This window comes from Elephantulus edwardii, unplaced genomic scaffold, assembly GCF_000299155.1.
Source record: "Elephantulus edwardii isolate Elephantulus edwardi_28Jun2011 unplaced genomic scaffold, EleEdw1.0 scaffold00083, whole genome shotgun sequence".
Classification (NCBI taxonomy): domain Eukaryota; kingdom Metazoa; phylum Chordata; class Mammalia; order Macroscelidea; family Macroscelididae; genus Elephantulus; species Elephantulus edwardii.
Genome location: NW_006399833.1, coordinates 4,827,865 through 4,839,416, shown reverse-complemented (window position 1 = coordinate 4,839,416; position 11,552 = coordinate 4,827,865). Strand labels below are relative to the sequence as shown.

Sequence of the window (11,552 nt, the reverse complement as noted above, 5' to 3'; positions counted from 1 at the left end):
AGAGCGGAGTTTAGGACTGTTGTACATAGGGTCGCTCTGAGTCGCAAGTGACTCGACGGCACATAACAACAACAGTTTCTTGTGCATAAACTACACCTCAGTGAAGTTTTTGAGGAAAAGGCCTTAACCTATAATTGATTCAAGTAGGATTTTATTGAGCATTATTTATTGAGTGTTAAAATAAGAATTAAAATGTGGATTGATTAGACAAATTAAAAAGTCTACCTGTGAATTTCTTCAAGGAGGGATGTATGGAAAATCTGGTCTACCAAAAAAATTTTTAGTAAGTGAAGAGTTGATATTGATGCCTTTTAGTTCATATAGCATTTGTATAAGGATAATGCTTTATTGTGGACTTTACCAAAGTAAAACAGATTTTTTAAATAACTAGTTGGAATTATCTAAAATTGAGAAGTAATGATGCCTGTTTGAGGACAAAGGTGTGTCTGATTCAGGCCATGGTCTTTCTGATCATTTGTTGTGTGCCTGAGAGCTGAACCATGGATAAGCAAGATAGGAAAAGAATTGATGTTTTTGAGCTGTAGCGCTGGAGAAAAGCACTGAACATCCCAGGGATGGCCAAGAGAACAAACAGGTGTGTCTTGGAGAGGGTGCAGCCAGGGTACTCTTTGGAGGCAAGAATGATGAGGTTTCACCTCACATCCTTTGGTCATGTTGCTAGGAGGTGATATTGCTTGGAGAGGGACATGATGTTGGGAAGGGTGGAGGGTCGGCAAAGGAGAGGAATACCCTCAACCAGGTGGATTGACATGGTGACTGCTGCAAAGGGCTCTTGTGTGTCAGGAAGTGTGAGGATGGTGCAGGATAGAACTGGTTCAGATGTTTTGTTCATAGGGTCGCTATGAGTCATATGCGACAGCAGGCACCTAACAGCAAAGTGGATCTTAAGTGTTCATTTAGGATAGTTCCCTGGTCTGGTCTTTCCAAAGCAAGTAAATTATAATACTTCATTTGAAGCTAAATTGTATATCACATATAATATCAGCATTTTCTATTTGCTGAAGTAAAACTTTATTGGACATTGTTTGCCTATACACTATGTTACATTTAAAAATGGAATAATTATTAAGAATATGCTATGTTCAGATACTGGCTAGTAGGGAAATCTGATGTGATAATGGAAGCATAAATTTTAAGATCTGGTTTTAAATGCTGTATCCTATCCATATTCTCTGGAATTTTCGAGATTCCCCCAATCCACGCAATAAGGTGATTTCATTTGTTTCTTCATATAAAAAGTGAATAGGGAATAAGGAGCTGTGGTGCTACAGTCCATAGTGTGTTGCACTGCTGACCAAAAAGAATAGAGAAACTCTGAAAATCCTGAAAACAATAATACCGAATCTATTTAGTGCCACTTTGTCATGTATTTATGGGGAACAGAAGAGTAGCATAGAAGAGACTTCTGCAATGTTGTGAAAACCTTTGCTGTTGGCAAACCCCTTTAACTGAAAAACTACTCTTTTTTTAAAAAAAAATTTTATTTTATATGGGTTTACTTACAAAGCTTGTATACATTGTGTTCCATGCTATTCTTCATTCACATTGTGTTCATACAATCATTCTCCATTTATTTTATGAAATTAATCACCATTGGACTATGCCCACCTGTCTTTTTGCATCTCTGCTAGATCTTTCCCATTTCCTTTACGCCCTTCCTTCACCCACCAAATTGTGCAACCCTGTGATTTCATTCCTACCCATCCTCATTCCTCTGCTCCCACCTTTTGGGTTTTGGGTTTGGGGTTGTTTTTTGTTTTTTTTTTTTTTGTATGCTTACATGTTAGTAAAATTATAAGCACGTTATACCAGCAATGCAATGCAGGAGCCTTTGAGTTTATTTAGTTGCTATTTTGACCCACTTACATGGAGTCTGTGAATGCATGGTTAGAAGGAGGTTGCTTATAATGGAGGGAGATGGTAGGGGATTGCTTATGTGAACTGACCAAACAAGGTCGGTTCCTTGCCAGCAGCCTGTGGCTTAAACAATTTCATCCTCATCACAGAAGGACTCAACTGCAGCTCTTGGTTGTGGCTCAGGTTGAGGCTGAGGCTTAGGCTCAGGCTCAGGCTCAGGCTCGGGCTCAGGCTTGGACTCAGGCTCGGACTCAGGCTCAGACTCAGGCTCGGACTCAGGCTCAGGCTCAGGCTCGGGCTCAGGCTCAGGCTCTAGCTCCTGCACTGTTTCCAGCTCCTGCACTGGCTCCAGCTCCTGCACTGGCTCCAGCTGGGGTGCAAGCTCAGACCCTGAGCCACGCCTCAGGGCAGTCTGCACCTTATATTCAGGCTGCCCTAAGCCAAGCCTCAGGGCAGCCTGCAGCTGGCATTTAGGCTCCAGGTCCTGCTCCAGCATAGCAACACGGTTCGTCTCAAAGATGTAAGGTCTCCGAATTGTTTCTCTCTGGATGGGGCGTTCAGAGAACATTGCTGAACGCTCTCTACTTCGGGTTGCTTTGGTCATTGGCCTGCAGGAGGAAAACCCAGGAAAAATGCTTACTGTTAAGTTGTTTCATATGGAGGCATGTACTCTGTAGCTTCCATGTCCAGAGGTCCCAGACTGTTCAGGACGTCTGTGATGTCACATATTCTGACCCACTCACAGAGTATGTGCCTGTCTCAATTTTTGGAGACAGAAAGATTAGGTTCCCATCAGTACAATAACAGTTCAGTAGCAACAGAGCAGTGTTGAAAGGGTGGGAAAACCAATATCAAGATAAAGATATCAGATCTGATGAAGTGTTGAGGGTGACAGCCATGCATCTCTGTACCCCACACTCTATCTACCACAACACTTGGTAGATGGTAAATGGAGGTGGTGGTTAGACACACTTGAGTCAGTTCCAGCTCATAGCAACTATATATACAACAAAATGAAACACTACTTCATCCTGCACCAGTCTTCACAATTGTGACAAGTAAATAACTGGGGAAACAGGAAAGGAGGGAAAGAGAAACAAAACACATGAATAATTGTGATATACATTGTGGTTATGTGCCAGTGAGTCAGAACTGACTCATAGCTCACCTTCTAGCAAGTTTTCAAAAGCTGTAAAGCACACAGGAGGAGATTGCCCATCTTTCTCCAGTGGAGCATCTGGTGGATTCAAACTGCATGCCCTTGGGTTGGAAGCATAGCTCCCTACCTACTAAGTCACCAAACCTCCCTGTAATATATACTGTTGTTTATTATGTACCGTAGAGTCAGAACTGATCCTCCAGTGGGATTTCAGAGACAGTTAATCACATGGGAGGAAATTGCCCATCCTCCTCCCACAGAACCACTGGTGGATTTGAACTGTGTGCCTTTGGGATTCCAGAGCAGCTTATTTTTTTTAATTTTTTATTTTATACTGGTTTGTTTACAAAGTTCGTATACATTGTTTTTCACACAGGATCTTTTCCATTTCCTTTACCCACCCCTGCTCTACCAATCAAGCTGTGCAACACTGATTATAACTCCCCCCGCCCATCCTCACCCCTCTGCTCCTACCCCCTCCCTCATACCCATTTTACTAGCTATCTTTCTATTTCTACAATAATGGTCTTATACAGTATTTATCCTTATGGGACCGAGTTCAATTAGTATAATGCTCTCCAGTCCCTCTCAAGTAAGGTAGTAATTTACAAAATCATTGCTCCTGTGTGCTGCGTAGTATTCCATTGTGTGAATATAGCACAATTTCTCAATCCATTCAGTTGTAGTTGGACATCTGAGCTGTTTCCATGTTGTTATGATGGTGAATAATGCTACTATGAACACTGATGAACAAGTCTCCATTTGTGCCTCAGTTCTCATTTTCTCGGGGTATACTCCAAGCAGTGGAATAGCTGGGTCATATGGAATGTCTATGTTCAGCTTTTTGAGGAAATGCCAAACTTCCTTTGAGAGTGGTTGTACCATTTTACAATCCCACCACACCCTCTCCAACATTCGTTACTTGCTGTCCTGTTAAACTTTGCCTGCAGTGCAGCTTCTTACCACTAGGGCACCAGAGACATGAAACAGCATGGTGGTTCAGAGCTTGGTGGAGTCAAGGGGCAGTGAAAAAGAGAAAGACCCTCAACCAGATGGATTAACACTATGGCTACAACAGTGGGATCAAACACAGCAATGTTTGTAAGAATAACACAGGACAAAACGGCCACTTTGAGCTGAAACTGACTAGACATCACCTAAAAACAACAGCGAAGTAGAGAAAGGAGTGCTCAGAGGTTGCCTCACCCACACATCTCACTCTCACTGACTTGCCTCTCACCCTTTTAAAAAACTGGTGTTTGGAGTTTTTTGGTTTTGTTTTGTTGTCTTTTTTTTTTTTCTGTGAAGATGTCGACAATTAGGACTTTTACCATATTAACTATTGGCTTAAGGAAAAGCACAACTCTTCATCCCAGCCTCTCATCAACTTCACTTCATTTCCTGAGAGGAAGAATGCTGTTGTAGAGATATACAACTGATTTTTGTATGTTGAGCTTGTATCCTGCCAATTTGCTGAATTGGTCAACTATGTCCATTAGTTTTCTTGCTGAATCTTTAGGGTTTTATAAGTATACTATCATATCATTTACATAGAGAGGTAATTTTACCTCGTCTTTGCCAATTTGGATACCTCTTATTTCCTTCTCATGCCTTATTATTATCACTAAGACTTCCAATACCATATTGAATAGGAGAGGTGAGAGTGGGCATCCTTGCCTAGTTCCTGTTTTCAAAGGGAATACCTTTAATCTCTCTCCATTTAAAACAATGTTGGCTCTCAGGTTTGCATATATACTTTTTACTATGTTGAAAAAATTCTCCTCTAATCCTATTTTGTTGAGTGTTTTAATCAGGAAAGGGTATTGGATTTTGTCAAAGGCCTTTTCTGCATCAATTGATAGGATCATGTGGTTCTGGTTCTTTGAAGATATGATGAATTACACTGATTGTTTTTCTTATGTTGAACCATCCTTGCATACCTGTTATGAATCCCACTTGGTCATGGTCAATTACTTTTTATGTATCATTGGATTCTATTGCCCAGGATATTATTCAGGATTTTTGTATCTATGTTCATAAGAGATATTGGCCTATGGTTTTCTATTTTGGTGGTTTCCTTTCCTGCCTTTGGTTTGCTTCATAGAATAAGTCTGTGAGAATAGCATTTTTTTCTATTTTCTGAAATAGTTTATGTCAAATTGGTGACAGTTCTTCTCTGAATGTTTGATAAAATTCACTTGTAAAACCTCCTGGTCCAGGGCTTTTTTTTGGCTAGGAAGACTCGATAAAGACACTTCACCAAAGAAGACATTCAGACGGCCAACAAGCACATGAAGAAATGTTCAAAATCCCTAACCCTAAGAAAGTTGCAAATCAAAACAACTATGAGATATCATCGCACCCCTGTCAGAATAGCAAAATTTAACAGAACAGCAAACATCAAATCTTGACGAGTTTGTGGAGAAACTGGAACCCTTATTCACTGTTGGTGGGAGTGTCAAATGGTGCAACCACTGTAGAAGGCAGTGTGGCACTTTCTCAAAAAGTTGGAACTAGAAATACCATTTGACCCAGCAATTCCACTACTGGGAATATACCCTAAAGAAACCAGAACTGCCACTCAAGCAGATATATGCACACCCATGTTTATCGTGACTTTGTTCACAATATCAAAGAGTTGGAAGCAACCTAAATGCCCATCAACAAACAAATGGATAGAGAAGCTGTGGTACATTCACATAATGGAATACTATGCTTCATTAAAACAAGGAACTCGTGAAATATTCTACAAAGTGGGTGACCCTGGAGGACATTATGCTGAGTGAAATATCTCAGTCACAAAAGGACAAATACTGCATAGTGCCACTGTTATAATATGGGACTGACATCGGAGTTGAGGGAAGACTGAGAAAGAGGGGATAAATTATGTGTACTGCATTGAAACTGTTGAGGGGGAGAAATGTTTAAAGGGATATCTGATTAGGTATTATTGTCATGACAGGAGTACAGAAGGAAGGCTGCATAGTGGAGTGGACTTGTGAGGAGGGATTGTATAACAATGAAGAATTTTTCTTTTACTTTTCAAAGAGAAGTGGGAACTGGGGGGAGGGGTGGGCAGGGAGAAAACTGCAATAATGAATGAATGGAAATCTAAAGTCTCTGTAAACTTTCATTAAAATTAATAATAATAAAAAGAATGCTGTTGTATGGATTGGTTCAGAGACAGTTCTATTTAAGTCAAAGTAGTAATGCTTTCAGAATACTGCACAAAAAGGTTCAATATCAGCACCCCTCCTGGTCTGTATAATGTCCTTATGACAAGAATTAATCCAACGATTCTTATTCCTAATTTATTTTAAGATGAAATTATGTCTACTCATCATTAGTTGACAGGGAGCTCTAATGGACTAGTCAACCCAAAGGTGCACAGTTTGAATCTACCAGCTATTCTGTGAGAGAAGCACAGGCAATCTACTTCAGTTCAATTTACTGTCTCTATAACCCGCTGAAAGGTCATCTGGGGGTTGGTTCCAACTCATTGGTACCCAACAATATTATTAGTTGAAAGTTACTCTGATGAGCCCAAGATCTAATGTTGTTGCTGTTATATTGTTATGTGCCATTGAGTCACCTGAGACCCATAGCAACCCTATGTACACCTGCTTTGAAGTCTACCCTGTCCTTCTAACACACCAACCCCCATTGCCCCAGTTACTCAATCCATCTCATCTGGGATCTTCCTCTCCTGCACCATCCCTCCACCCTTCCAAGCAGGTTGTTCTTCTCCAAGGATCGGTCCTTCCTGGCCACCTGCCCAAAGTATGTGAGATAGAGCTTCAAAATTCTAGCCTCCAAGGAGAAACTTGGTTTCACCCTCTCCAAGACAGACCTATTTGTTTTCTTGATGGTCCATGGTATGTTCAAGACTCTTCTCCAAAACTACGGCTCAAAGGCATTGATTCTTCTCCTGTCAACCTTAGTCATTGTACAGCTCTCTGATGAATAGCATGCAATTGTGAAGGATCAGGCACACCTTATTATCTAGACTGACTAGCCAACAGAAATCAGAGGAGATTCTAAAAACCAGGGCAAGAAATCGTCATTACTATGTACACACAGTACCTGAAAGTGTCCCAAAAACTGAGGTGGTACAATAGTGATTAAATCTGTGGCCACTGGATGTGGATCTGGGTTTGGGCTGCAAAGAGTGACCTTTACTTAACCTCTCTAGGCCTCAAAATCTTTGCCTATGATGCTACCTATATCCTAGGATTAAATGAGATAAGATACACTGTGTGCTTAGCACAGAGCAAGCACTCAATAAATGTTATCTCTTTACACTCACATCTACTAATGTCCTTATTACTGATATTAATGCATTACTCAGATTGGCTTCCATTTTGTAAGTAGAAGATAGATAGAAGTGATAGATAGAAGTGATAGATAGTGATAGGTTATGATGTGACAGGTTGTTGTTATGTGCTGTTGAATTGGAACTAACTCATAGCTGACCCTCCAGTGAGTTTTCAGAGGCTGTAAGTAGCATGAGAAGAGACTGTTCCTTTTTCTTGCTTGTTATGTGTCAGAGAGTTGACTACGGAGGATAGAAGGAAAATTGATACCTTTGAGCTGTGATGCTGGAGAAGAGTATTGAGTGTACCATGGACTGCTAAGAAAACAAACAGATTCATCTTGGAGAGGGTTGAATCGGGCTGCTCCGTGGAGGCAAGGATTCTGAGGCTTCGTCTGACATACTTTGGACATGTTGTAAGGAGGGACAGGTCCTTGGAGAGGGACATCATGCTTGGGATGGTGGAGGGACAGCGCAGGAGGGGAAGGCCCTCTATGAGGTGGATTGATTCAGTGACTGGGTTAATCTGGATGGGTGTATCAGAGACAATGAGATTGGCACAGGACCGAGCAGAGTTTAGGGCTGTTGTACATGGGGTCGCAAGCAACTCAACGGCACATAACAACACCACCATCACAACTGGCTAGTGGATTTGACCTGCACGCCTTTTTTTTTAACTGCTCATCTTTGAGTTGCCAGTGGAACTTCTTACCACTGGGCAACCAGACTGACAAGAAAGGAGGAAAAACATCTATGCTTGGGGTCTACATGTCATACAGACAAACCTCCAGTAGCTGAGAAGCAACAGGAAGGCACTGAAGACAAAGGACATTCCCTCTGTACATTAATTCTGCAGGATATGTCAGCCTGTTCTGCCTTGCTCTGACTTTCCCAACAAGATCTTCCACAGTGGCTGTTCTATTGTTGACTTCAAAACCACCCCCCCCCCAAATAAAATACCAGCCCTACCTGGAGAAAAAAATTTAAGTTATACAAGTGTCCAGGTTTTTCAATCATAGGGTCACTATGAGTTGCCTACGACTTGATAGCACTTAATAACAACAACAACAATATAGAAAGCTATCAGTTGGCCTAGTGGACAGAAAGTGATGCTACCAAGCTAAAGGTAATCTGCGGCCCTCAGGCCTGCTTTTGATTGGTTTTGGTAAAATATTCTTCTAGGTCGTATAGCCCTGGTGTATCCACTTGTTGTACAGAGGTAACTTGTGGTTGCTGTGATGCTAAACACTGTGACACTGATGTGTCAAATGTGATAATGGTTACCCATGGTAGTCAGTATTTGGTGGAGTTCCCCGAGTAAAACAAGCTTGGAAGCAGAAGTGGCATCCACTTCCGAAATAGCTTGTCTCCGGAAACTCTATGAACCTCGAGAAAGGATAAAAGTTATAAAGTGTCCAGGTCTTTCATTCATAGGGTCGCTATGAGTCACCTATGACTCGATGGCACTTAACAACATGGTTTACTGTCACATTTTGGGAAGCCACTTAACCTCTCTGAATGTCTGTTTCCTCATCTTTAAAATGAAGCTAAAAACAATGCTTACCTTTTAGAGTTGTAAAGGTTAAAGTGACCTAAAGTGCTTAGAACAAGGTCCAGCACATGGCACTCGGTACCTGGTAATTGGTATTTTTCTTTTTTCTAAAAGGCATGAGAGTGAGCAGGAAGATTATTTCTGACATTTTATGCTAAAGGGGATGTTTAGGAAGAGTGGCTTGATTTCCATTAACCCTTCTATACTCTTCTGTGTCTTCCCTTTTATAAGTGGCATTTTGTTGATCATCCCCTTATTACATAAAACCTTTCCCTTCGCCTTTCTCAATATGCATCTATTATCTATTTATTACTATCCCTTGGACTGCCTAAACAGAAAGCATAAGCCTTGGAGAAGGTTGCATCCGGAATACTCCTTGGAGGCTAAGATGACAAAGCTTCACCTCACATCCTTTGGGCCTGTTAGGAGGGAATATTCTTCAGAATGGGACATTATGCTTAGCAAGGTGGAGGATTAGCAAATAAGAGATAGACCCTCAGTGGGATGGGTTGGCACAGTCACTGTGGCAATGGGTTCAAATGTGTCAGAAATGAGGAGGCTGGCACAGGATAGGACAGGTTTCAAATCTGTTGCTTATAGGGTCGCTATGTGTCGTACTCAGTAACTGTTTACAAATTTTTTTACTCCCCTCTCCTTCCCTCCCTATCTGTGGTAACGTTCATAATTTGAGGTAGAAAGTGGGGGGAAAGTGAGTATTGAAATTGATGTTACAGAACAAAATGTATAAGAATGGTTGAATCAGAAATTCATGAGAAAGATCCGGCAGGGACCTAAAAAGACAGGTAATGGTTGGTATAGTCCAAGGGTGATTAATTTTATAAAAGACAATGTATGGCAATGATTGTATGAAACATAATGTCAGTGAAGGAAAGTCTGGGGGGGAAATCTGCATAATAAAAAAATAAACTGGGCAGATGTGGGATGATTAAAAAAATTAATTTACTTTGTAACATTTCATTCACATCAATAAAAAAAGAAGAGGGGTCCTCAAAAAAAGTGAATTTAGGAATATATATTGCCAGGAATATATCCAAAGCAAATCAGAGCTGAGGCACAAATGGAGACATATATACCTATGTTCACTGATGCATTATTCATAATAGCAAGAAGATGGGAACATCCCAAATGCCCATCAACAAACAAATGGAGTGAGAAATTGTAGGATATTCACACAAAAAAGAGAGAGGGGGTTAAAACCACTAAAGAAGCAGAAAATAGTGGACAGATGGTGGGCGGTAGGAGCTGTGGGGCTTTATGAAACAAGGTGATAAAAGGCATTCATTCAATCATTGATTGATTGTATATACTATATATGAATGATGTTGTGAAAACCAATATGTTTTTTAAAATGGAAAGTGGATTATAAGTGCTATGCCTGAAAAATGTGGATATCCCAGTAATGACAAATTTAAGATCTTACTCAAGCTCTGTGGTGCTTCTAGCATGTCCCCTCCTTTCCTTTGTCTTTTTCCATGCGAAATACACAAAAGTGGTGATGATGGCAGCACCTATCAGGATACCCAGCAAGGATCCAACAATGATTCCAACTTCTTGATCTGGATAAAGAACACAAGCAGCGGGTTAGAAAAGTGGCCACACTGCCTGCCTCATACATATGCAAGGGATTATTTGGATCAGTCACAGTGGAGAAGTGACTTGAACTCAGCATGGGAGAAGAAAGATGGCAGGCTTTGTCATGTGATATTTACATATATATTGAGAGAGAGAAATAGATAGGTAGGTAGGTAGATTCTAACTGCAGGGAAATTGGTCACTTTTGCAAGGAGATCTCTGTGAGAAAGATAATTTGTAGTTGCAGTCTGACCACCAAAAAAATGACCTCTGATAATTTTTTGCAAAGAAAAAAACCAATCTGTTGTTGAGTCAATTCTGACTCATAGGGACCCTATAGGTTAGCAGTGAAGCACTTTCCTCTTGTACCAGCTGGGTTTCTTAACCTCCATTATAACCAGGGACATTTTGCCAAGCTTTTGCAGAGCATAGGTCAAATGGGTAGCTAAAAACCTGCCCTCTTTCCCCTCACCCTGAAATTCCGTGCTTGTGGAGTGCACCAAGCAGCTTGGTGCATTCTGACCCCTTGGGACTGACTCATAGCTGACTCTCCAGTGATCTTTCAGGGGCTGTAATTCACATAGGAGAAGATAGCTGGTAGATTTGAACCTCATACCTTTAGCTTCACAACTCATTACCAATGCCATGTTAAAAAAAATAAAAAGTATAATGGCATTTAGCCAAATAACTCCTTGGGGAGGGAGTAGTTGGCAAACAAACAGAAGAGGTGTGTTATTTTGATCTATAGAAAAGCCCTAATGGGACAACCCAGCTGAGTTCTAGACCATGAAGCACTCAGGTGCTGTCTCTAGGAGAATATTCATTGTCTGAGTTGCAAGTTGACCCATCTCCATCTACCTTCCCTCAAGCTGGGCAGACACCTTTTTTCTCACTTTAAAAAATGTTATCTTGGTTTGCATTCAATATTTGTATGCATTGTGCATCATTCATGTACACACTCTGTTTCACATATTTCTTCATTCACCTTGTGTTTCAAATGATCAGAGTCATTATGTTTTATAAAATTAATCACCATTGATGTTGTTGTTGTTGTTGTT

General features: G+C 40.8%; 1 protein-coding gene across 1 annotated transcript in view; it reads right to left on the bottom strand.

Annotated features, from left to right (window-relative positions):
* Window positions 1-2,002: 2,002 nt before the first annotated feature.
* The window catches only part of VSIG1 (V-set and immunoglobulin domain containing 1), a 65,071-nt gene continuing 55,521 nt past the window's right edge, over window positions 2,003-11,552 (bottom strand). Inside the window, 2 exon segments of the mRNA XM_006889948.1 lie at window positions 2,003-2,486; window positions 10,343-10,478. Coding sequence (XP_006890010.1) covers window positions 2,003-2,486; window positions 10,343-10,478 — 620 coding nt within the window.